Raw genomic sequence first — 25,875 nt, forward strand, 5'->3', positions numbered from 1 at the left:
ATTTTAAGAGATTGGAAAATGCTAATCTCTCTCAAATGCTCTTTTTAGACTCGCGGTTAGCTTTTGATGAAATCCTATTGACACATAAAGAGGATGTATTTTTAGCCGACCATACCAACAGGTATTATGGTAGGCTATTAAGATCGGCAAAAAAAAGTTTTTTTTAATTTCACTCAAAATGAGTTATTTGGGTCATAAATGACCAAAATACAAAATATTTTCATGGTCTTCTTCTTTTTCTTTGTCTGTCTGTCCGTCTGACCGTCTGTCTGTAACACGATAACTCAAAAACCGCTAAACCAAAGCCCGATTTTAACCAAATTTGTCACGAAAATACTGTGAGAAAACCTGCCCATTAGTTTTTGGTGGGGGTGGGGGGTTAGTAAGGGGGTATGGGAGGGGGTTAAAAATTTTAAAAAATCGTAGCTCCAAAATTATAGTAGCTAGCGAAACGCGGTTTTCAATTTAAGATTAGGAATAATATTTGCAACAAAATTTGTAATAACATCAAATTCAAAGTCTCAGTTTATGAAATAAAAAAAATTGGAAAAATTCCTTTACTTTGAAACTAAAAGAACTGCCTACCAACTTTTTATTAACATATTTTAGTATGGCGGCTATACGTGCCTCCCGGCGCCAATTTTTTGACGTAGGTATGGTAAAATTATTGAGGTTGAACTTTCATAAATTATAAATTAATTTCTACAATTTTTAGTTATTTTTTTATGACGAAGCATAGGCATTAACACATATATGAATTTTCATATATTTGATATCAATTAAACTTTTAGTTACGTAATCGAGGGCGCGATTTTTAAATTCATTGTTGCCAACAATGGACATATCCGGCGCCGAACTGGAATTAGGGGAATTATTTCGCGCTGGGGATTCAGGTGGTAGCTCTGCTGTAAAAAATGTCAAGTTGTTACATTTATTTATCTATTTCCTGACATTGTCATTCGTTTTGACACTTTAGTTTTGTATTACGAGTTTTTGAATTAAATTAATTGTGTAAATGTTTACTAGCAGACCTTGCAGCTGAACATTGTTCTTTTTAGAATCTTTTTTAGTACGAAGTGTAGAGATAGCTTAACAGCCGTAAAAAACTCATCGCAATTTAATTAGAATATTTTGAACGGCAAAGTGGTAGTAATGGCCCTTTATGTCCATTAAGTGCTGCTAAAAGGTGAGTTTTGTTGATGTAAATAATAACTGTTTATATATTGATTAAAAGAAAATATATAAAAGTGGGCAACACTGTGCCGGTCAAGCTTAGTCACGTAACTAAAAGTTTATTTGGTATGAACGGTATGTATATCTTTGGTACAACGATTTTATAACAAACGGAAATAATTATTTTTTCTGACCTCCCTGTTTGATATCCAATCAGTTGATTTAGGCAGATCGGATATGTAGACTGTCCTGAACGTATAAATGAATTTTTAGCTTTCAATATGCCGAATTTATCATTTAACCAATGTTTATTCAAGATCGTGTTTTTGTTAATTTTACACATGTTTTATTTTTTATCTCAAAAACTATTAGATATTGGTATAGGTTAGTATAAAAAGAGTAATAAAATGTAATAATATACTAGGTGTTCCATTTAAAATAAGAAAGTTGTTATCAAATGCTGCTTTTCAAATGATGCGGCTGAAAATGCTGAAAATATTTTAGTAAGACTACCTTATGTAAAAATGCAAATTTTCAAAAATCTCTGGATCTTCATAAACGTCTAATGAGACCTATGATCATTTAATGAAGTTAGAAACCAGTGGGTTGATATCATATACGGGGTGGTAATTACCCCTCTCAGGGGAGAAGTTTTATGAGATAAAACATAGGAGGTTGAAGCGGCGAGTGCGACGACCGCTTGACGAACTCCAATTAGTAGAATTGTCGTTTTTATACCGCTCACTCTGAGACCCTATCCCTAAGACCTTAGAAATGGCAAAGTTGGAATATTAAGTGTTTATAACAATTAGGTGGCACTAAGGTAACCGGTGAATTCCGTTATGCTCTTTCCGACATCGGCATCCTCTTCAAGGTCTATGAAGCTGTAGCTTCCGAGGAAACGAGTCCGGGTCTTATACAAAGCCGGAGAGCGATACAGGAAATTCAGGATCGTTTTCCTTTCTTTGGGGTCCTTGCAACTTTGGCAAACTTCGTTAAAAGAGATGCCCATTCTCGATGCATTAAAAATATGGTATAAAATAAAATTGTCACCAATCAATACCAATCAAAATAGGAAATTCAAACCTATCCAAGTATATTTTTTCTACAGACAATGTTTATTACGACTAATTGCACGTTTGAATAGCTAAGTTGACTTCAAATATTGATATACCTAAATATGTACGATTGAATTTTAAAGCGCGCTTCAACTTTCAACTCAATCCCACATTATTCTGAGATTGACTTGAGTGAAGCTGATTTGGAATCGAAAATAATATAGATCGCATATCCCCGTAATGAATGTAAAATAAACAGCTGGGAATTAGGATCCAAATTGAAGTCTGCTTTAAGTGGAACTTGCTTGATATCTTCTTCTTTCAGTGCCTGTCCTCAATGGATGTTGGCAATCATGTTGGTCCACATAATCCTATTGACAGCCGCCCTGAATAGATGTACGGTCGTCATTCCCGTCCACTGTCTAATATTTTTCAGCCATGATGGTCGTCGGCATCCCTGACCTCTTCTACTATCTATTTTGCCCTGCAGTATCAGTTGGATAAGTTGGTATTTATCATTACGCATCACATGCTCAAGGTATGCCATTTTTCTCACTTTCTCACTTTCACACTATGTACTATTTCTAGTTCCTTTTGCATTCTCTGGATCAAGCGTTTAGATGTAGCATCTGTTATGGTCCAAGCTTCCACTCCATATAGGAGCGTGTAGAATACGTAGCACCTTAGGACCTGTGTTCTTATAGCAATATTCAGGTGCATATTGCATAGGATTTTTCTAAGACGGTTAAAAACGGCTCTGGCTTTTTCTATGCGGCATCTGATCTCTCGTGAGTGATCCCATTCCTTGTTCAAGCTGCAGCCCAAATACGTGATTGTATCTGCTGTTTCCAAGGTTTCGTTATTCGCCCTAAACTGATGGTATTGCGCCTCATCATTTTTACTAACTACTAGAATTTTGGTCTTCTTGCAGTTAAGCCTCATACCACACATATCACATGCCTCTACTACTTGCTTGATATACTTGAAACAAACATCGTCACAGTCTTTTTTTTTTCGGTATAATTTAATTTAAATTTAGTTACTTATTGCTACTACACCCTCTCAGAATCAATCTCTAGATTCGACACTGGTTTATATTTGTACAATGTTTTTTTCTATTTTGTATTTAATTTGTTTTGTTTGTTTCAGGCGGTGATGGAACCTATCATTTCAAACTACTGGTGCCGAGTGTGGCTGCTGGGGCCATCATTGGCAAGGGGGGCGAGACTATTGCCCAACTTCAAAAAGAAACCGGAGCCCGCGTCAAGATGTCTAAGTCTCATGACTTTTACCCAGGTAAATATATTAGATTGGATTAGAGTTTATGAAGACAGTTATTGGGCTATTCCACTGTGATAATTTTCCGATATATTAGCCGGCCTGCGCCCTGCACATATACTTACACATAGGTACCTATACGCACATATAGGTACGTTTAAATATTATTTCAGAAGTCATTTCTGTCCGTTCCAATAAAATATCCCGTCAATTATTATAATAAAAATGTTTAAGATAAGAAGGATATATGTACCTTATTTCGTTGTATAATATTTTGAATACAACTCGATGTTTCGGGATTACCTAATACTTTTGTCTGACACTCAATACCGGCAACACTACGACTCCGAAGGAGGAGTAATGTTTTAATTATAAGAAACCGGGTACCGCATTTCGTATGAGGTAAAAGTATTATTCGGTAATCCCCAAACATCTTGTGATATTACATTCGAGAAAGAATATTATATTTTTAGAAAGGTCATAATAAGATTAATTAAATTAAATAATAATATACAGGGTATCCCATTTATAAAAAAACAAAAGTTTTGGCCATATTTCAAAAATTACAGCTCCCAACGAAAAAATAATTCCTACTAGCCATTGAATTCTACGTGAAAAAATCTATGGGGTATGGAGTTTTCAGCTTTTCGATATGTGGTAATATTTTCTTGGATTTTATTCTTTTTCAGATTGTTATTAATAGAATTTTAATTACCGTCATATTTTTGGCTGTTTTAAAATGTTAAAGAAATACAAAATTTATTTAGTTCATTTCTACGGCAAGGGTGATAATAGCTTATAAGACAACCTAGATACGAGGGGAGTTGAAAAATGCAACAATTTCAAATTCGCCCGGTATTTCTGAAAGTAAAAGAGCTAGGACCAATCTGTGTGCAGCATCTTTAGTTTCATAAAAAAAGCAGCGAAGTGACGTGAAAACCGCATCTTTGTATCTTTGCTCATAAGCGAGAAACACGTAAGACACAAGAAAATAGGACATCTTGTACTAACATTCCAAATATCGTTTTTATATCTGAAAGAATAAAAAGTTATAGGGGTGAGCCACTACAGAAAAATACTCGGTATGTAGGAAACGTTCTATTGCTCTTTACCATCCATAGGTAATGAAATTTAAAATGGTATTCCATTAAAGGTATTGAAAGAATAATACAATTGTTGCGTTTTTAGTGATTTTCCAGTAAAAGTATTTTTTTTTAATTTCGTGGTACAATATGTTTTTACTTCAACAATGTAAAATTTCAATTGTTTTCATTTAGTATAGTATTGTAACATTGATGCGTGATTGGTACACAGTACACATTGGTACCGTTATAGTAATAAATTATTATTTCTACTACAGTAGTAGGTATACAATGATTTTTAATTAAACGTTTTTTTACTCACAAAATAACTTATTTATTACTACAATATCTCATGAATTAAACAGGAAATTATTTTGAGTAACCGCTGAATTTGTATTTTCAAGCTTTAACGATTTTCTTCATCCTATATGCATGATGTTTCTGCTCAAATTGGATTACAGAAAGTGAATTAGGGGAATATGTTCGTAAATATTCGAGATCAGGGCTATGCCTACAAATCCAAGTTAAACTTATCGATTTTGCTTTTTTATTATGGTGAATGTAGGAATTTTTTAAATAAATATTTGTTTTAAACTTTACACTTTAAAATTATTTGCATTTTCTGTATATACAAGGTGAGTATTAAATAAGTGCAAATACTTGGTGCAGGGCTGGTAAGATCTCGATAAAAGGAACACATTTTCTCTTTACCAAATAAGTTCAAAATAACTGAGTTATTTTACTTTGAAAATTTCCAAAAATAACATTTTTTTTCTTAAATTTTGAGAACCACTGGATCTTTTCTGGGTTTCTTGTCTTGTAAATTTAATCTACTACCTATGTTGTTATTTATCAAGAAGTTATGTTTTTTAACTTAAAACTAAAAAAAAATCCAAATTTTTTTTCAAAAAATTCCAAATTTTATTTTTTTTCGCGAAAAAACTCATAATCGTGTTTCTGGGGTCGAAATATACTACCCGTTAAAATATTTGCACTTGTTTAAGACTCACCTTGTATAAGGACGTATTTTGCGTATATTTAGTACCAATCAATCAAGAAAAAAAAAACTGGCATCAAAGAAGCTGGAGAATGATAATCGATGGTAATTTTAGGGGGCTTAAGCCCTAGATGTCATTTCCTTAGTCTGTACTCTTTTTTAAGAAGGTTGTGTAATTTATTTTTATATCGAGTAAAAATATTGTTAAATGGTGTAGTTTAAAATTTGAGAAAAAATATCTTTTTGGTAATAGATTTGGGTGTTTGGGAACGTTCTATCCTTTTTTTTTAATCTTTCTAATTCGTGTTAATTTTTGACAAATTTTAGAGATTGACATTACCAAATTACCGTTGATTGTCATTCCCAAGCCATAGTTTATGATATTTTGTATGACATTTAGCGTTTAAAATATATAGAATATACATACATAAACATAAGTATGTTAAACATGTCAAAGAATGATTCCAAATTTGTGAGTTAAATTTAAATGAATAATAAAGATTTTTTACAATTGGCATATTCGTTATAGTTATATTCGTAACATGTACTTGTAATTTTTAATTTGTATTGTTTATTCAGGCATATAATTGTTTATTGCCCAACAATTACAGTGAGTCATTGGTTTATTATAGGTATTATAGGTATAGATTGTTTTTTTATATGTATAGTATCTCTGTATACTCTGATAATTGGTAATATTTATGTTCAATGGAATCTATACACACATGAGACGACCTTAAAATGATCCTGGTAATCCTGCTTTTATTCTTTAAATTTCGTCAAAATAAGGCATTCTGTGCATAATGACTAACTTAACGTTACTATAAAAACATACCCAAACTACAATAGTTAATTTTCAATTTCAAGAGAAATTTAAAGAAATGGGGATGCATATGTTGATATCACATTAGCAATTGCAAAATTACAAAATCAATTGACAAAATATTATAGCACAGTCCTCTTCTGTGGTTATAGCGTAGCGGTATTCATATATTTGATATCAATTAAACTTTTAGATACGTAATCGAGGGCGCGATTTTTAAATTCATTGTTGCCAAAGTTCAAAAGCATGTAGGTGGCGTCCCTACAAGTAGGAGTCATATTGACATCGAAATCCCCCCCCCCCAAATTTCTTATGTCAAAAAACACCTAGACACCAATTTTAATCCAAATAATGACGTTATTGCAGAATTTATTTGGAAAAGATCGAAATAAAAATGAAACTTCTACACCCTGTATCTTCGAAACGAATCAGTTTAGGACATACAGGGTCCGGCAATAGTGCGTCGGGCATCTGTAGCTCCTAGATTAAAAAAACTTGAGAATTTTGTTTAAGTGCAGACCTAAAGTATGTAGGAGGATGTATTTCCGGAAAATACTTTAACTTCTATAGGGTGTCTCAAAAAAGTATTAGTGGATCTGGATGATTTTTTTAAAATGGAACACCCTGTATATTGTTGTATTTTTGGCTTCCTTTCAGATCTCTTTACATAATCCTAAGATATGAGTAAATCTATTTCGATAGTTTCCGGGATATTAAAAAATAAATCAAAAATATATATTTTTCAACTATTCTTAAAAAAATATTAAAAATACTAGAACTGTTCTGAAATCAAAACTATATTAGATATTTACTTTAGATGGTCTGTTCTTACTTTGCTATAAATATGGTAACCGTAAATCATGCAGGATGTTCAATATTTTACGCCAACTTTCAAATATATAAAATATTTTTTTTTTCGTTTAAATGGAACACCCTTTATATCTTTTATTTGATGAAGAATTAAAAAATGAACATTTTTTGTATTTAAAGTATTTCAAAATTTTTAATAGTTTTCCGGATACACGCAGTATTATTTCATATGGCGCTTTCAATGGTAAAATACGAGAGAAAAATCATTGGGTAGCTTTGATAAAAATTTACTGGAAAATGCCATATGAAATACAAAACCGGGAATATCTGCGAAACCGTTAAAAATTTTGAAATACTCTAAATGCAAAATATATTCATTTTTTAATTCTCCATCTAGTGAAAAAGTAATATACAGGGTGTTTCATTTAAAATAACAAAGAAAAATTATTTTATATTTTTGAAAGTTTGGCGCAAAATATTGAACATCCTGTATGATTTACGATTTCCATATTTATAGCAAAGTAAGTACAGACCATCTAAAGTAAATATCTAATATAGTTTTGATATCAGGACAGTTCTTGTATTATTAATTTTTTTTTAAGAAAGGCTGAAAAATAAATAATTTTTATTTATTTATTAATATCTCTGAAATTATCGAAATATATTTACTCATGTCTTAGGATTATGTAAAGTGATCTGGAAGGAAGACAAAAATGCAATAATATACAGGGTGTTCCATTAAAAAAAATCATCCCGATCCACTCACACTTTTTTGTGCCACCCTATAAAAGTTAAAATATTTTCATGAAATGCATCCTAATTATAGTACATACTTTAGGTTTGCACATAAACAAAATTCACAAGTTTTTTTATTTTAGGAGCTACAGATGCCCGACGCACTATTGCCGGACCCTGTACATTTATATTATCTGCAGAATATGTTGTCGAAGTTTCCTGAATACAATTCGGACCACCATCTATAATGAAAAAGTTACTAACATGTTATTCTTTCTAACCTCTCAACGAATTACTCTTTGTTGGTTTGGTCTCAATTATTGAAGGAATTTGGGTTATAAAGGCGCGCGTCAAAATATACAGAAAAATCCGACGCATTTTCAGGCCGATTCCGAAAATATTTTTACTATTAAACTATTTTCGTCGCCAATTGAGTAAAAATTTGTTCGCATTATATCGCAGTCCAGTGGCGTATCGTTAATATTAATATACATTAATTTCTGTAAACTAAATTCTTTACTTGTAATTAGAAGATTCTTTTGTGCTACTTGTAATTATTGTATTAAATGAAAAACATACTTTAATAATAGTTATGTTATTAAATAAATACTAAATACTATTATTTGCTGTATTGATTAATTTTCAAAAACTGTATAAAATCCTATTACTCTATAGGTATCTACAGGGTTGTTCACGACATACGACACGGAGCATTGTAGCTAAACGATGAGATTTTTACAAATTGTATGTTTTGGGTTCGATGAAGGACTATTAGAGGTACAATTTAAAAATAATTTTACAAGATACAGAGTGTCCCAAATAAGTAAAAAATATCAAAGTTGTATTTTTTTAAATGGAACACCCTGTATATTATTACATTTTTAGTTTCTACGATTAAAATAAAGGTAAATTTGATTAAGGTTTATTATACTTAAACCTTACCGTTTTTGAAATATTTTCAATGTTGTGAAATTGCAGTAAAAATTTTAAGGCTTCATTTCTCCAAGGGTATCAAAGTTTTTAATACTAAATATTTACTGAAGTTTATTTATTGATCAGTTATTTTGTTGCAATAATAAAAATAATACTACCTTATACAGAGTGCCTAAAAATTAATTTTAAATAATTATTAGCTTCAAACGGCAATAACTTGTTTAATTTAAACGGAACACCTTGTATATTTTACGAGAATCAGATGCACAATTTAATTGTCTATCAAATTATATTATACCATTTTTTACCTATCTCTTTAAGTTTCCATAGAAAATGCATTTTCTTGTAATTTAGAACTTATTTATCAATATACCCATGGAATATTGACATTTTAGATTATTTTTAAAGATGTACCAAATTTTTAAAGAGTACAGATACTAAAATTGTCGATATAATTTGTTTATTTTATTAAAAAATAAAAAAAAAATGTTTAAATATTTGTTAAAGGGGACCAATTAATATGATTCCAGTATTCAAACTACATTAACTGACTGTTTGCGTTGATTAATAATAATTGCTCCAAATACTAAAAAACTGAATTTTGTATGGGTATTAGACAGTCTGATAAAAAGAAACACCTTAAAAATGATATTTCATTTTTTAATAAATACTTATTTATAACAACAGAGACTTTAATTTTGATAACTTATTATTATATTGATTTCTGACTCAAATCCACATTTATTTAGAATAATTTATTAACGAACACAATTAAGTATGTAATTAATTAGTATATGGGCGGAAATAATGGTGTTATATTTAATTAATGGTATATAGTAATATTATCGTTTTGCTAAAAACGATAATATTACTAGCCTGTACATTTTGTACATTTGTTGCTTTAAAAACAATCTAATATTCCATAGGTATATTGATAAATAGGGTGTAAATTATAAGAAAATGCATTGTCTACGAAAACTTGAAGGGATAGGTAAAAAATGGTTTAATACAATTTGATAGACAATTAAATTGTGCATCTGATTCTCCTAAAATATACAGGGCGTTCCATTTAAATTAAAGAAGTTATTGGCGTTTAAAGCTAGAAATTATTTAAAATAAATTTTTTGACACTCTGTATAAGGTAGTATTATTTTTATTATTGCAACACAATAACTGATCAATAAATAAACTTCACCAAATATTTAGTATTAAAAACTTTGATACCCTTGGAGAAATGAAGCCTTTTGAAATTTTTACTGCAATTTCCCAAAATTGAAAATATTTCAAAAACGGTAAGGTTTAAGTATAATAAACCTTAATCAAATTTACCTTTATTTTAATCGTAGAAACTAAAAATGTAATAATATACAGGGTGTTCCATTTAAAAAAATACAACTTTGATATTTTTTACTTATTTGGGACACTCTGTATCTCGTCAAATTATTTTTAAATTGTACCTCTAATAGTCCTTCATCGAACTCAAAACTTGAAATTTGTAAAAATGTAATCGTTTAGCTACAATACTCCGTGTCGTATGTGGTGAACAACCCTGTATAATTAAGTTTAGTACTAAGTATTTTATGTTTTATTTAGACTTGGTGGAATACAGTAATTTAAATTTTAATAATTAACTATTAACAATATCGGGTAACTACATACTACAACTTTTGATTTTCAAATAATACCCTCGGTATTTTTTCCTTTATTCAATAGAAAATGACACTCTGAATAGAATGACATATCATATGTCAACTTTTGACATTTTTGCTTAAAACAAAACTGTATTTTAAATTTCAATCTAGAGTTCCATGGCTGTGTTAAAAACACTAATTTTTAATCAAGAAGCCTTGGAAAAATAGATTTGATCGTCAAATGATATTAGTGTCTTGTCATGGTCTGTTAAAAGATACCTAAATCGTATTTTTAATCATATCTCATTTTTTTCAAATAGAACGAGAGTGGCTCCTTAGCATATTTGGAAAAAGCGTTTTTTTACGAATAATTTGGTACCACACACTTGGTATTTTGAGTCAAATTGTCGTTATGAATCGCATGTTGCAATTTTAAATAAACCATATTCAAAAATGACAATAGTTGACATATGATGTGTCATTTTCTATCAAATAAAGTAACAAAATACCGACGGTGTCATTTAAAAATCAAATAGTCATTTCCGGTGAAACAGAAAGTGACCGAAAACAATTGAATACTTCAATGAATCCTAATTTATGTCATACACTAACATACTAAATTTCGATTTTTTATCTGAAAAAATAAAGAAGTTATAGGGGTGAGCCACTTTGGAGACGCACCCGGTATAGATAAATCATCGCAATAAAAACTGCCCCTTTTAAAGAAAGAAGAAGTCCGTCGACTTTATTCTTCGTTCGTTTTTTTGGACTAGTCTCATCTGATAGATCAGATTTACCGATTTGACCTGTGACAGACTTGGTCGCGCCAAAGGTTTAGTCTGCCACAGATTTTGTCCGCCCCACAAAAGCAAAGTTTTTATTTGTAGGCCAAATCTTCTGGTTGTGAGAAACTATTAGATGATTATTATTCATTATTAATATGCCCGGTTGAACTGGATCTTTTCTGGGTTTTCTTTCTTGTAAATTTAATCTACTACCTACATAGGTTGCCATTTTATGATGTTATTATGTTTTTAACTAAAAATTTAAAAAATTTCCTAAAATTTTTCAACAAACTCCAAATTTTCTATTTTTCTTTCGCGAAAAAAACCTCATTAGGCGTGTGACCCCTAAAAATATTTGCACTTATTTAAGCCTCACCCTGTATAGAGACTGAAAGTGAAATTTCTTCTTACTTCCGTCTGTCTGTCCGTCTGACCGTCCTGGCCGTCTGAGGACTCCAATCAGATACCTCTATCCACGTGCCGAGTTTGGTTCCAATCGACCCATAATTAAGAAAAATCCAGATGATTTCGTCCATTTAGAGGCATCGGTTCGAAACGTCGAGGGTAGTCATCCTGTAGCGTGTCGTCCCCAATTATGCCGAAATCGACCCACCTTTTTCTTCGATATTAAATGCTTCGTCTCATCCTGATGAAGATGTTAACGAAACGTAATATCCAACTTTGCAGGGTGGAACCATGTGCACCGTTGCTTACATAATCTACTCACCAAATTTGGTCGCTATTGGACGATATCAATTTTTGACGTTTCTTACGTCAAGACTAACTGTCTGACTGACACGTGTCGTACACGGTCAAGTTGTCCTTGATCCAATCTACCGACGTACCAAATTTCATTTAAATCGAACGACTTTTTGATTTGATTCATTGATGATGGGGTTACGTATTGTAGAGGTGGGCAAAGATTGAACGATGAGTCGTTTATTTGGACGAGTATTAAAAATGAATCGTGAGATTTGATTCACTGCTAAACGTCGTCAAAATATCATGAAAAGTTTCGATTTTTACCCCCCCCCCCCTGGTTCACATAGCGTCCGAGTTACGACGCTACAAGATCTTTACCACATTTCCTCTCGCGAGCTCGTGTGTCGCGGCTTTGAATTTTTACTCCTAGTGCGCGTAAAGAAGTTTCAATAAATATTTTTATTCAAATAAAGCGACGAAACGGCTGCGGATCGAACCTGGTCTTCGCAAACAACAGGCACACTTTACACAAATTAAAACATTGAATTTCGGAAATTGTAGAAGCCACAGAAGATATAAAATGGCGAAATTTATTGAGACGGACTTGAAGTTAAGTACCGCGCGGTCTAAAGATTTTTTAATATATCCGCCTGTGTGTTAATCTATTTTGAAATGTAAATAAGTGTCGTGCGAGCGAGGCCAAGAGAAAAGTATCGTTGCATGCCAAAAAAGAATCGGATGCATTACGTCCATCACTACGTCCATTACATAAACATTATTTCGACAACCTGCACGGATAATCAATGAAAATATAACATTTTTGGCAGCAAAAACTGTAATTGTATAATAACTTTAGTACGGTATATCAGTTGAATATAAAATATGTAGTATACTATTGTAATCGCAAAATATTTTCCGATGCACGTCATCAGTCATATCGACATTGACACTAAAGTCTATAAACCTGACTAAATGAAATTTTGGCAAAAATGTTTAAATTTGTTGTATAATTTAAGATACCGAGCAGCTCTTCATTTTACTTTATAGAGCAAATGATTGTAACAAATATGTTATTTAGATTAAAGCTGCAAAAATTAGTTAAAACCGAATTTTATTATCGCTATGTTGGTCACATTGCACCGTTTTCAGCAAGGTTGTCGTTTATTATTTGACAATTATCCTAATATCAGTCATTATTTTGTATAATATCGTGTTATCGTATAGTATATTCTCGTTTTTTGCCTATTTTCGTAGTCTTTTTTTAAAAATTGTACTTTTAAGCACAAACAGTTCTTTTAAGAACTAAATTTTCGAGTTTTTGTATTGCATTTCTCGAAATTTGTGTGTTGAAAATATGCCGAAGCATTTAAACAGTCGAAGCAGAGAGCTTGTAGCTTCACTGATGAATTATTTTGAACGAGAACGTGACAATAAAGGTCCTTTATTACCATTGACTGCAGTCAGAGAAGTAAGTTTGATTGATAAGTATATTACACCACTATCAAACTAACCCATAATAACGCTTAGAATAATCTTCGTAAGGGACTAGTTTTTGCCAATAAGTAATAAGTAAAATAAGCTATAAATCAATTAATTACTAAAATATTAGTTATTAAATTAAAAATAAAACGTAAAAATCTTTTAATAAATATATTGTTTGTCACTTTTAAATAAAATTAAGATTCATCTCATAAATCCACCACAATCTGGTAGCGCTGTCGCCATCGCTTGTCACTCAAAGTTGACGGCGTTCATCGGAAATTTTTTTGCGATTACCATAGATAAATGATGGCAGTATAATAAAGTTAGGGGATAATTAAGTAAATTTACTGTCATTGGTTTGGTTTATGCTCAAATTGGGAGTAAATATTTTACGAATATCTATGACTGCTGATATGTTTTTGACATTGTTAAAGTAATTTGAATTAGCTGTACCTACCACAGCTTATTTAGTACTAGATGGTCTTCTCTTTTTTTTTAATATTCGTGTGTCACTTGCTGCGCCTGTTTTCGTTAATATGCCAACAGTCAGAACACTGGATAATTTTTTTTAAACCGAGCTTGAATGGCTTAAAACATGACATATTACATAGCAGAACATCAGCGAATATCTAGGTACGTACGCGGATTCGTTTACAAATGATCATAAGTCAAGAGAGTGTATGAATGGGCTGTGGCTCTACTATATATTACTCCATGCGTTGTGTGTTTACTACTTTACTTCAGTGAGGGTTTAAAATATTATGTAGTAAAAATAAAATGTTTTGCTTTGTTATGCTGTTTAAAACAACGCTTCTACAAAAGATTAAACATTTTTGGCAGTAAAAACGTGTATTTGGATAACAACTTTTGTATGGCTTGTCAGTTGGTGATTATGTATCTCCGAGTGTCTCTCCATAATGTATTGGAGTGAATAATATATGAATTATACTTACTACAGTTCAAGTTGTGACATTCATTTTCCTCAGTAAATTTTTTTTGGGTACCTAGGTCGACTCAGCCTTAAATGAGTACTTGGGATTCACAATCTTGAGGTAATAATAGGCGGTTGAAGCATAGTGCTAGCCACATTACCTTCCTTGTATACCGAACGGCTCTAGTATGGCTTTAGAACGGCTCTAGTATGGCAGTAGTATATTATTTATTTATTTATTTATTTATTTATTCTACAACACTCTACAGCTTACGCCAATTACAGAGTGGGTTACACACAAAAAAAATTCAATACAAAATAATTAAATTAAACAAAAAATAACATCAATGAGAAAAAATACATATCAATGAAAAAAAAAACAACAACAATATAAACCAAGAAAAACCACTAAACTGAACTCACAACCGAAACCAAACTGCAGCTGAAAATATCAAAATTACACTGATATAAATTATATGCATCCTGCATACGTTTCAATGGCGAATATTTATTATACAGGGTTAATCGAGGGGTTATTATTTACCTTAACTTTAAAACACCCTGTGCAATAATTTCGTGTGTAAATTTTTCTAAAATATCATTTTACGACCTGAACCATGTCTCCTAAGCATTTGGTTTTTTGGATCATGCCAATACATGCCTTGGTTAATTTTTAAGAGCGAAATGAACTTGCCACCAAAAATTTGCAATTTTTTCAATTATCATTTCTTTTTGAAGTTATTTTTCAATATGACAAGGCGGCTTTGGTGATTATGCTGAACTTATACTATTATGAACTGCCAATCATGTTCGACGTCTGGCAAATAACTGGCAGGAAGGTAAGAGGTCGCGGTACCAGCTTCATTAAATGAACTTCGCTTGGTCTTTAAAGAAGAATGGGAAAACATAACGCAATATGATATATGCAACCTCGATGACAGTATAAACGGACAGTTATAGCATCCAAGGGAGGCAATACAAAGTATTAGGGTATTTTTTGCAATTTCTTTTTCTGTTTGTGTACTTGAGTATTACAGATGTTTTCTTTAATATCGTTAGTTCTCTTATTGTTTATTAAAACCCGGACTGTATCGTTAGTCCTTAACGTTCTTTTTAAATTCAGTATAGAGTATCCAATGCAGCGTAATATAACGTTACGACAATAGTCACCAAAACCATCTCGTTATACTAAAAAATTATGTCAAAAAGTAATGATAATTGAAAAAATTGCAAATTGATCGTGATCAGTTTATTTCGCTGTTAAAAATTAACCAAATCATGTATTGACATGAATCAAAAAACAAAATGCTCAGGAGTCTTGGTTCTGATCGTAAAATTATATTTTAGGAAAATTTACACACGAAATTATTGCACAGGGTGTTTTAAAGTTAGGGTCAAAAGACAACCCCGCGATTATCCCTGTATAATATGCCAAATACTAAAGTTTATATAAAACTGAGTCTACGAATTAAAGTTGATATAATTATATGCAGCTTGCTAAAAAAATCATGAAAATTGGGCTAAAAATGACAAAAATATAACACTTTAAATTTGACCAAAAATTTCTCCGTTGCGTTTTTTTTTGCATCTGAGTGTATATTTTATTAAACTTATTATTTATTTAGAAAAAAAACAGACGAGGTTCATATATCGTAGAACACTTACCAATTGCTGAGGAGGGGACAGGAAAGCTATCACATCTGAAGTAGATCTACTAACAGAGCATTACAAACTTATGCAATAGACATTTAAAATTAATGTGATTAACAGAAGAAACCACAGAACACATGCAAATATCAGAGCGATAGCGTGGAAAATGTGCAAATCTTTCTAATAGGAAATAACAAAATTTACAAAATTAATAGAATTCTGTAAACTTTGGCAATGACTTTTGCGAAAAAGATACGATTGAAGTAATCAACAAATCTGCACCACGATAGGCTAATAGCCAGCTCATAAAATCTAAACTAATTACTATTTATTTAATGTGGGGTGTAGGAATATCCACGCAATATAATGCATTAACATATATATATATTCGATGCCAAAAACCGTCAGCTTTACGCCAACAAACATTAGCTCTCCAGAATAATTACGTAAATAATATTTCAACAACCTGCCCGGTGAATCAATGAAAATAGACGTTCTGGCATCGTAACCCAAAGGGCACATTGGATAATTCCCTAACCTAATGAGATTAAAATCAAGGTTACACTAGTTGAAATTGGGCCAATAGGGCTATTTTTAGGTTGTACGTAGAATATGAATTGTTTTCGTGCGATGAGATAATCAATTTAGACAGGTGCGCTCATTATTGGTACTTTCGCGATCAAATTCAGCAAGAGAGCAATTTCACAATAAAGACGTTTATAGGTACACTGACCACCAAGATAGAGGAGACCTTAAAATGTTCATGTATTTTAAAGTTCAATATCTACATATTGTTTTAGTTAGCCGATGCTGATGATTTTTTAACCAATTTGTAGATAACTTATTACTTTTTTAGCCTCATTTTAAAGTCCTCAACTGTCTATTAGGTATACAAGAAAAAAGAGATTGTTCTTATTCTGTCTAAGTTTGAAACATCCTGTCGAATGGTTAAAAAAAAGGATTTTAAAAACTATTTTGTCATCAAGGTGCATCTTTTCTCGATAGTTTGTTTTTTGACTCATCACAATAGCTTTTTTGTTGAAGATATTCGCAATTTTTATTTACAACTTAAAATACTTTTTATTTTTAGAACAGTTTTAGTATTAAAAGCTTTTAGTCGTAATCAACACACCTATGAAGTAGTCTATATTATTTTTCTAATGTCACTGGCATGGCAGTGAAAAGTTAGATTATTATTGTTTGTTGGCAGTTACCCTAGCAGAAATTGTTTTAAGTGGAGAAGTTATATAGACTATTATAGCTTTAATTGAATATGGTATATAAATCAACTTCTGGACAAAATAAACACTATTCAAGGTGTATTGATTAGCAAAATTTGTTCGTATTTTCAGACTTCAAAAGAGAGCAGTTTGATATTTATTGGGACTGAACAGTAGAACTCACTGCCAGAATTTCTTTAAAAATTTCAAAATACTGACTCTTCCTTCTTTATTCATTTTTGAATCTGTTTGCTTAATCCGCAAGCACATATCTGCTATTCCCGAAAGGCCATCTTATAAATATAAAGGCACGATCTTTATCTGCCAAGCCCGAGCTCAGGACTAGTTAAAGGCTCAATACTGTACAATGCCAAAAAAATGTACAATCATCTGCCTTTGAATATCAAGTCGCTTTCATTCATTCCCGCATTTCGCAAAGCTCTGAAATCATACTCACTGGAGAGAGCCCTATATGCGGTAAACGACTTTTTTGTTGATGTTTAATCATAAACAATTTTGAGGTTTAAAATTTTGATCATCTCACACACTGGTCAAAGGTCAAGTATTTAAAAAAATTAAAATTTTATAATTCTTAAATTTATATCTATTTACTGCTTACTATTCTGCAATTGTTCATGTATGTACTTTTTGTAATTATAATGACTTAAATTTTTTGGAATTGTATGATTTGTATTGTGTATTTTTTGTTATTTGTATATATATTTTTTTGTGCTTTTGTTTGTTTTGTGATTGCTTTGTCGACGAAGCTGTTTTGGCTTTTTGCACAATAAAGCGTTGTTTGTGTGTTGTTTGTTTGTTTAGGATCAAAAGGAAATACATGTTTTTAATACTAAAATTGAGATGAATCGTTATTGTTTTCTTCAGAAGCGAATATCTCCAACAACAGAGAAGCTATTGCAATGAATCCAAAAACAAACTATCGAGAAAAGATTTACTTTGATGATAAAGTGGTTTTTAAATTTCTCACTTTTTAAACCATACCTCAAGGTGTACCAAACTAACTCTCGCCAAAAGAACAACGTTTTGTTTTTACTCGTATAACAGACAGATATGGGGACTTCAAATAAGAGATTAAAACAGTTGACTGAGAAGAAATAAGAAGATGGCGATTTCGTGGCACAAAATTTGTCCGAGATGTAGCTGGCGTTACCGTCACATGTCCGAGATTTAGTTTAGCTCTGCGCCGCTGCGCGCTGATAGTCGTTTACAGCGCAGCGGAATACTGTACCGTAGTTCTGCTTTCAGTCGACAGAGTGTGTGATTGCCGGAGACAGTGTTGCCAGAACTATGGATTAATCCGTGGATTTACGGATTTTGGGTACAGTACGTTAATAATGCGGATTTTCTATTATTAAACAATTTAATATAATATCATATGATTAAACAAAGAACGGCGTCAGAGTTGGCATGGAAATGTAGATCTCTGTTATTTCTCTGTTATTATGCAAAATATGATGGTAAATGTCAACAGTCGTCATTTCGGTCATACGAAATATTCAGTACCCATAAAAGAATTTTTATTTGGGTTGTTTATTCTATGTTTAACATGAATAATTTTTCAATACAGTACGTCTGTCCGTTCTGTAGCTACGGGGTATCCGTGAGAGGGGAAACGATATTCTCTCGATGTTTTTCGTAAAAAATTAGACGACGCGTCCCATCAATAAAAATTCGACAAATTTGCAAGTAGCCAATAATATGAGTGGGCGGAGCGATTTGTGATGACGTACTCAAGTCGACGTATAAAATATATTGCTGTTTATTTAAATGTTTTTTGTCCGCATTCCTTTCATAGACACAGATCCAGCAGACGTACTGTACATAAACGTGTATTTTTCATCCAAAGATATTTTCGTCAAACGTACCTATTACAGATATTACATATTTTAATATGGCAACACTGCCGCTTTCAATTCCACACCCTCTTCGATATGCCTTCGCTAGCCGAATTAGAGAAAATGAGTGTTTATGCTTTGGCCGCAGAAGGTGTAGAGGCTCCACCGTATAGCACTTGAGACGTATGGGGAAATCAAATCAGCCTTGTCACGAATTCGCCCATTACTTGTCCATTGACTTATTTTATACTTGCCCATTGACTTATTTTATACTTCAAATATTTATCTTGAAGAATAAGACTATTATTAATTAAAGATTTGATTTTTTTCCGTGTAGGTTGCGTATTTTCCCAATTCTGTTAATCAACAGTATTAGATTCTTTTTGTGCTCTAGTAGTTGATTTGTCATTTTGCTATCTACCACTGGCCACAGTCTTTGAGCTGTAGCGCCTGTGGTAACGCAGTCCTCAATTATGTGTGTCCTCAATTATGGGTGTTGCCCAAAAACCAAACTAACCTACCCAATTATTTCAATCAACGCTAAAACGTCAAATAAACTAACTACAAATTGCTTCGAAATCATTAAAATCAGCGCACTAATACAAAATATATTGGACTAAATTACATAAAAAGTTTAAGATTTTTTCGTGCCGATCACTGTATGTTTCAGGAAACTAAGGTCATTTTCATAGTGTAATAAAGAAACAATGCCTATAGGTAGTGACCATTTCAAAATTAGCAATTAGGAACATTTCTTAATCAGAAATACTATTGGGAAGATCTCTTTAATTAAGCCCTCTCTATCTTTCATTATGTTTAATTATTTATCCAAGTTTTATTCGGTTATATACTTTTTGCTAATTTGGGCCAATAATATGAAAATAAATAGATTACGCCGATAAGGCTTTTGCCGTTTCTACGACGCGACGTTATGGGAAGCGTACCTATTTTTACATTTTGTTTACATGGGGAATTTGTGCCGTGTTTTTATAACGGGCCGGTCGTTTATATTTGCGCAAAGTTTAAGTTGGCTTTAGCGAAACAATGTGCATTTCCTCGGACATGCCGATAGTGTATGTATATGTATATAGGCCAAGTGTTGGAAAGTAGAACGTGTAAATATTTGGACACTTCACTTGGCAATCGATAAGTAATTATCAGAACGTTACGGGGCGATTGCAAGACCGTTATATTAGTTTTCATAGTTCTAAAAATATGGGAATTACTGAATACTGATTTAAAAATATCCGTCAGTGTCGGAAGAAAATAAACATCTAATAATATAAAAAAGTATAAAAAAACTGCAATATTTCAGTAACTAGTTATTAAACCCTTTGTTAATTTAAAATATATAATCCTATTTTTTAAAAATTTCATTAAGGTACAGAAACGACATAAAGCAAAAATATTGTTTTTAAGTGAACGTCTCATTTTGCTGTTTTGAATAACCTGGACATGTAGCCTTCTTTGATTACACGGATTCTGAACTGCTGTACTCAGCCATATAATGGCCTTATTTTTGGGAGGAGAGGTTAATCACAGCGACCTTAAAGATCTATTGTGTCTTCGCCCTTTCTTGAGTCGTCTTTCTTGAGTACTCACCGTACAGTCTATAACTCATCATACATGGGGATCTTTCTGTTATAGGGGGGATCTTCCTGTTGTAGGGGGATCTTCCTGTTGTAGGCAGGGTATTTCCCATCTTCCTCTGACAACAGATGTTCTTCCTCCGAGGGTATTCACCTTTCAACGGTTGGGGTTTGATACTCGGTGCCCTTCACAGTCGGGGTGGGTTTTCTTTTCGGGGATGGGTTGTCTTTTTGGAAAAGTAGGATGATGCTGTATTCACCTCGTCGTTCAGGTGTGTCAGTTTCTAAGCATTTATTGAAAAGTGTCTTTCATTTCGGAACTACCACTTTTTCGCGTGCCTTTGTCATTTCCAGAGGCTCTATTATTTTTGGTTGATTGCCTTTGATCAACTTTTTGTTAGCGATTCTGAATGATTAATTTAATTTCTTTGAATACCTTGATTTGATGTACCTCGAAACGCTGCTTATACGTTTACGATTTTGGTTTTATACTAACTTCGGTAGCTATTACTGGTTTCATGTCTCGTAGCGCAGTTCACAGCAAGTCAGTTATTTTAGTTATTATCTATTCAAGAACTTTGTTACAAATTGTGATCCAATCAATTAATCCATCAACATTTTTAGTGATTATATCAATATTTAAAATCTTTATTTCTATAATAATTATAGAATTATTTATTAGAATACTTATAGAAGAATACTTCTACCGTATGACCGAAAAGAAACGGCGTCCAGTTGGCTGAGAAATGAAAATTGATTACATTCCTCATATAATTTTACATATAAAATGACAGCGATTTTCATTTCATAGCCATCGCTGACGTCGTTTTTTTTTTGGATGATATTGTATTTCTATTAGAGATGCGCAAAAAATCGGAAGTTGCATTTCAATGATTTGAAAGTAGCAATTGCAACCTGCGATTGTCTTTCATAGGAAACTTCTACTGCGATTTCTTTTATTTGCGAGTTTCAAGTTTTAAGTAACCAATATTTCTATAGCTGCGATTTTGCTGCGTTTGTGATTTTGTAAACTAGGACCGTGATTTATCCCTCTATCTACGAGTTTGAATTTTTAGGAGTTGCGATTTGCGATTTTGTTGCGAATGTAATGTTGTGGTGAAACATTTTATAGTAAACTGCGATTGAATCTTCTCTCTGACATTATTTATTTATCGAGAAGGTATTGTTTTCTAGGTCGAAGATCAAAATAATAATAAAGGGTTTTCCATTAGAAGCGCTCGATTTTTGTAACGCTATAAAATAAATTGTGAGAACGATAGTGATCAATTTTTTTTATAAAGTACATGTGTCAACATTATATTTTAAAAATTTTACCAGGTAAATATCCGTCGCAGCTTTGCTTGTTTTGTTGAAGCCTGGATACACAATTTGTGATGACGTTATTGCATACAATGGCTCAATTTCAGCAATAATGCGCCTAATGTTGGTCTTTAATGCGGCAACCGTCCGGGATTTGTCACCATGAACTTGAGATTTTAGAAAGCCTCAGAAAAAAATCCAGTGGCGTTAGGTTGCAGAATCTGGGCGGCCATTATCGTCATCGTTTTATCGATATAACAATTAGTGAATGTACGCCGCTGCCTATGATCGTTGGGCAGTTCTTGGGTTAATTGCATTTTATAAGGGTGAAGCCGTAAGTCTTTATACAGGATTCGCCAAGTTGTCGTCAAAGACAGGCCAAGTTCTCCAAAGGCCAAGACTACCAAAGACAGCACCTGTGTGTGACTATCTACTTCGCCATGCGCTGTTGTCAAACATCGAGCGTTACTATTGGAAAACCCTTTATATTGCATTAAAAATAATTCTTTTAGATTTTTAAGAATCGGGTAAAGTATTAGATAATTGAGAACCGTAGTAAGTATAAAAAGAAGTAGAAAAAAGACTCAAAGTCTCGGTCTCAACGTTTATATTAAGTTAAAACAGTGATACGTGTTTCGCTCATACGAGTATCATTATTTGTTATTTATTTAGGTTCTTTCTTGTTAGCTCTGATGATGCTCGTATATGAGCGAAACACGTGTCACTGTTTAACCTAATATAAACGTTGAGACCGAGACTTAGAGTCTTTTTTCTACTTCTTTTTAATTTAAACCAGGTCTATCTAAGAAGAATGGACGTCTTCTTTGATTGAAATTGAAATCCTTTCGACGTAGCTGAAATCGAAGCTTTAATAACCTTCTAAATACAGTTGTATTTAGTTACAGTTGTATTTTTTCATAAATTTAATGGAACAAAGAAATTATTAGCAAGGATAAATATAAAAAAAAATGGAAATGATTAAGCATAGCCATGGCATAGTCATCGTTTCTTTCCGTTATTTATCTTATGAATTTATTATAAGAATAAACCAACCTTGCATTTTAATTTTCTAAAATTGCACAAGAGATCATCTGTGCATAATTTAAAACACTGAAGACGTTTACCTTGTCTTCGTATCTTTATAATTTATTAGATAAGTATCTGTCCTATTTACCATTTATTAAAAATAAAGTCTGTCTTTCAACTCTCATCAGTGGTAAAGTAAATAAATTAAATAATTAATCGTTAATTAAATAATAATTATTATCGCATGGTATTCTTATTGTTTAGTTAAGTAATAATAAATTCTGATCGGGGGAATTGTGAAGGTAGAAGCAAATTATATGGTTTGGTCAAGAAAATAAATTGGCAGCAAACCGGACATGCTTCTTGAATGACGAAGATTCCGATGACTACGTTCTGAAATTCGTTTTATTTTCAATTAAATATCTTCTTCGTCTGTAAAGAAGAATTTCTTATTGTAACGGTTTTTTTACTTATTACCACTAATATGAATAATTTGTGAAATATTTGTTTATCTGTACTGTTAAAATAGTAAATTAACAAAATATATTGAAAACAAACCTACATATAAGCGATACCAATTAAACTTTTAGTTACGTAATCGAGGGCGCGATTTTTAAAATCACTGTTGTCAACCATGGACATATTCGGCTCCGGCGCCGGGCTGACTAACTGGAATTTAAATGTCCCGCTGGGAATTCAGGTAGTAGCTCTGCTGTAAAAAATGTCATTCGTTTTGACACTTAAGTATTACGAATTTTTGGTTTAAAATAATTGTGTTGTGATACTTAAGCTTAAAATTTCTTACTAGCACTCGAACATTGTTCTCTTTAGAACCTTTTTTAGTGCAAAGTGTAGAAGATAGAATATTATAGCCTAATATACAGGGTGGTCTGAACTGTATTCCGGAAACTTCGGCAGCATATTCAGACCTGTCGCTAGCATTGCTACTTGAACTTAAATTTAACTAGGTCTGAATTTTCCAGAAAAGCTTGCAAAAATTAGGTTATTTATTCTTCTATTTATTATACAGGGTGGTCCGAAGAGTATTCCGGAAACTTCGGCTGCATATTCTACAGATAAAAATAAGTAAAAAGTTCGTATAAATGTATGTCCTAAAGTGCTCAGTTTCAGGAGATATAGGGTGTAGAAATTTCATTTTTATTTCGATTTTTTCCAAATAATTTCTGAAGTAACGTTAATATTTAGATGAAAATTGGTGTCTGGTAGTTTTTTGACATGAGAAATTTGATTTTGATGTCAATATTACTGCTATTTGTAGGGGGCGCCACCTATATATGTTTTAACTCTTTTGATGAGTAATATCTTTTCGTTCGTACCTGTATAAAACCCCTGAATGAAATAATATACATTTCCGTGATTTTTACGTAAATAATGTCTCTTGGTAAAAATCGCTACAAGCAACCGTTCTCAAGATGTTTAAAATGAAAATAGTCAATACATGTCTTGATTGACAAAAAATAAACATGTTGAGTAGATATAGATTTTTTGATTGAAATGATAAATTTAGAAATTTTTAATTTTTTTTAATTAATAATATTTTTTTTTCGAAAAAATGATGATAAAACAATTTCTGTTGAACTTTTGGTACAAGAACATTTCAAATTTATGATTTCAGTCTAATAACTATTTAGTAAACATGCTTAATTTATGTCAGTTATGACAGGTATTGATAATTTCGGTTCCAAATATCTCGAGAATCATTACTCGTAACGATTTTTACCCAGAGACCTTTTTTACGTAAAAAATGTTGTAAGCGTATATTTTTTTACTAAGTAGTTTTATACAGGTACGGACGAAAATTTATTACTCTTCAAACCAGTTAAAAAATATATAGGTTTACACAAGTAGTAGTCACATTGACATCAAATCTTTCATGTCAAAAAACGCCAATTTTCATCCAAATATTGATGTTACTTCAGAAATTATTTGGAAAAAATCGAAATAAAAATGATACTTCTACACCCTGTATCTCCAAAACTAAGCATTTTAGGACATACATTTATACGAACTTTTTTACTTATTTTTATCTGTAGAATATTCAGCCGAAGTTTCCGGAATACTGTTCGGACCACCCTGTATAATAAATAGAAGAATAAATAACCTAATTTTTGCAAGCTTTTCTGGAAAATTCAGACCTAGTTAAATTTAAGTTCAAGTAGCAGTGCTAGCGACAGGTCTGTACTTGAAAGTAATACTGAACATGAATTTGAAGTAATAAATTCACAAGAATGGCAGAAACATATTAGTAATGAAAAAATAATAAAATATTAACATTATTATTACATAATTGGATAAATGAATTTAACTCGACAGTTTTTGTCCAATAAATGCTCAAACTGTCCATTTACAAAAATTTTCAATTATATTTTTAGTTACTTTTGAGGAAATTAAACACACTCCTTTTTTATTCGTTCTTTCAATGCCTCAATATTTAACTCAGTTGATTTAAGTTGTTTTCCTCTTCAAGCATAGTCATAAAAATTAGGGTTGTCATTGCTGTCATCTGTCGGATCTCAAAAATTTGTAATATGTTGTATACCTAAAGTAATTTTCTTGCATCAAAAAGAACGTAGCTTAAAATATTAATGGACGAGCAATACGAGCATATTATCGAAAAAATAAATATCTTTGGTTTATTGAATTTATTTATTTCATGTTAAAGAATCACTCCGTATACATCGACACGATTGAATAAGCGAACGAAGCTGTGGCAGCATCCGAAGGTTATAGCTCAAGGTCAGAGTCGCGCTAATCGTTCGGATAAATAACTAAT

The 25,875-nt window shown here is 31.9% G+C and overlaps 1 protein-coding gene across 4 annotated transcripts in view; it reads left to right on the forward strand.

The window, feature by feature from the left end:
• The window catches only part of LOC115888956 (RNA-binding protein Nova-1), a 208,641-nt gene that overhangs the window by 122,972 nt on the left and 59,794 nt on the right, over positions 1-25,875 (forward strand). For all 4 annotated transcript variants that reach the window (XM_030908844.1, XM_030908845.1, XM_030908842.1 and 1 more), the window contains one exon: positions 3,381-3,527. In XM_030908844.1, the coding sequence (XP_030764704.1) occupies positions 3,381-3,527 (147 nt within the window). The remainder of the gene's footprint in view (positions 1-3,380; positions 3,528-25,875) is intronic.

This window comes from Sitophilus oryzae, unplaced genomic scaffold (genome assembly GCF_002938485.1).
Source record: "Sitophilus oryzae breed Bouriz unplaced genomic scaffold, Soryzae_2.0 scaffold_810_pilon_pilon, whole genome shotgun sequence".
In the NCBI taxonomy this organism is placed as follows: Eukaryota; Metazoa; Arthropoda; class Insecta; order Coleoptera; family Curculionidae; genus Sitophilus; species Sitophilus oryzae.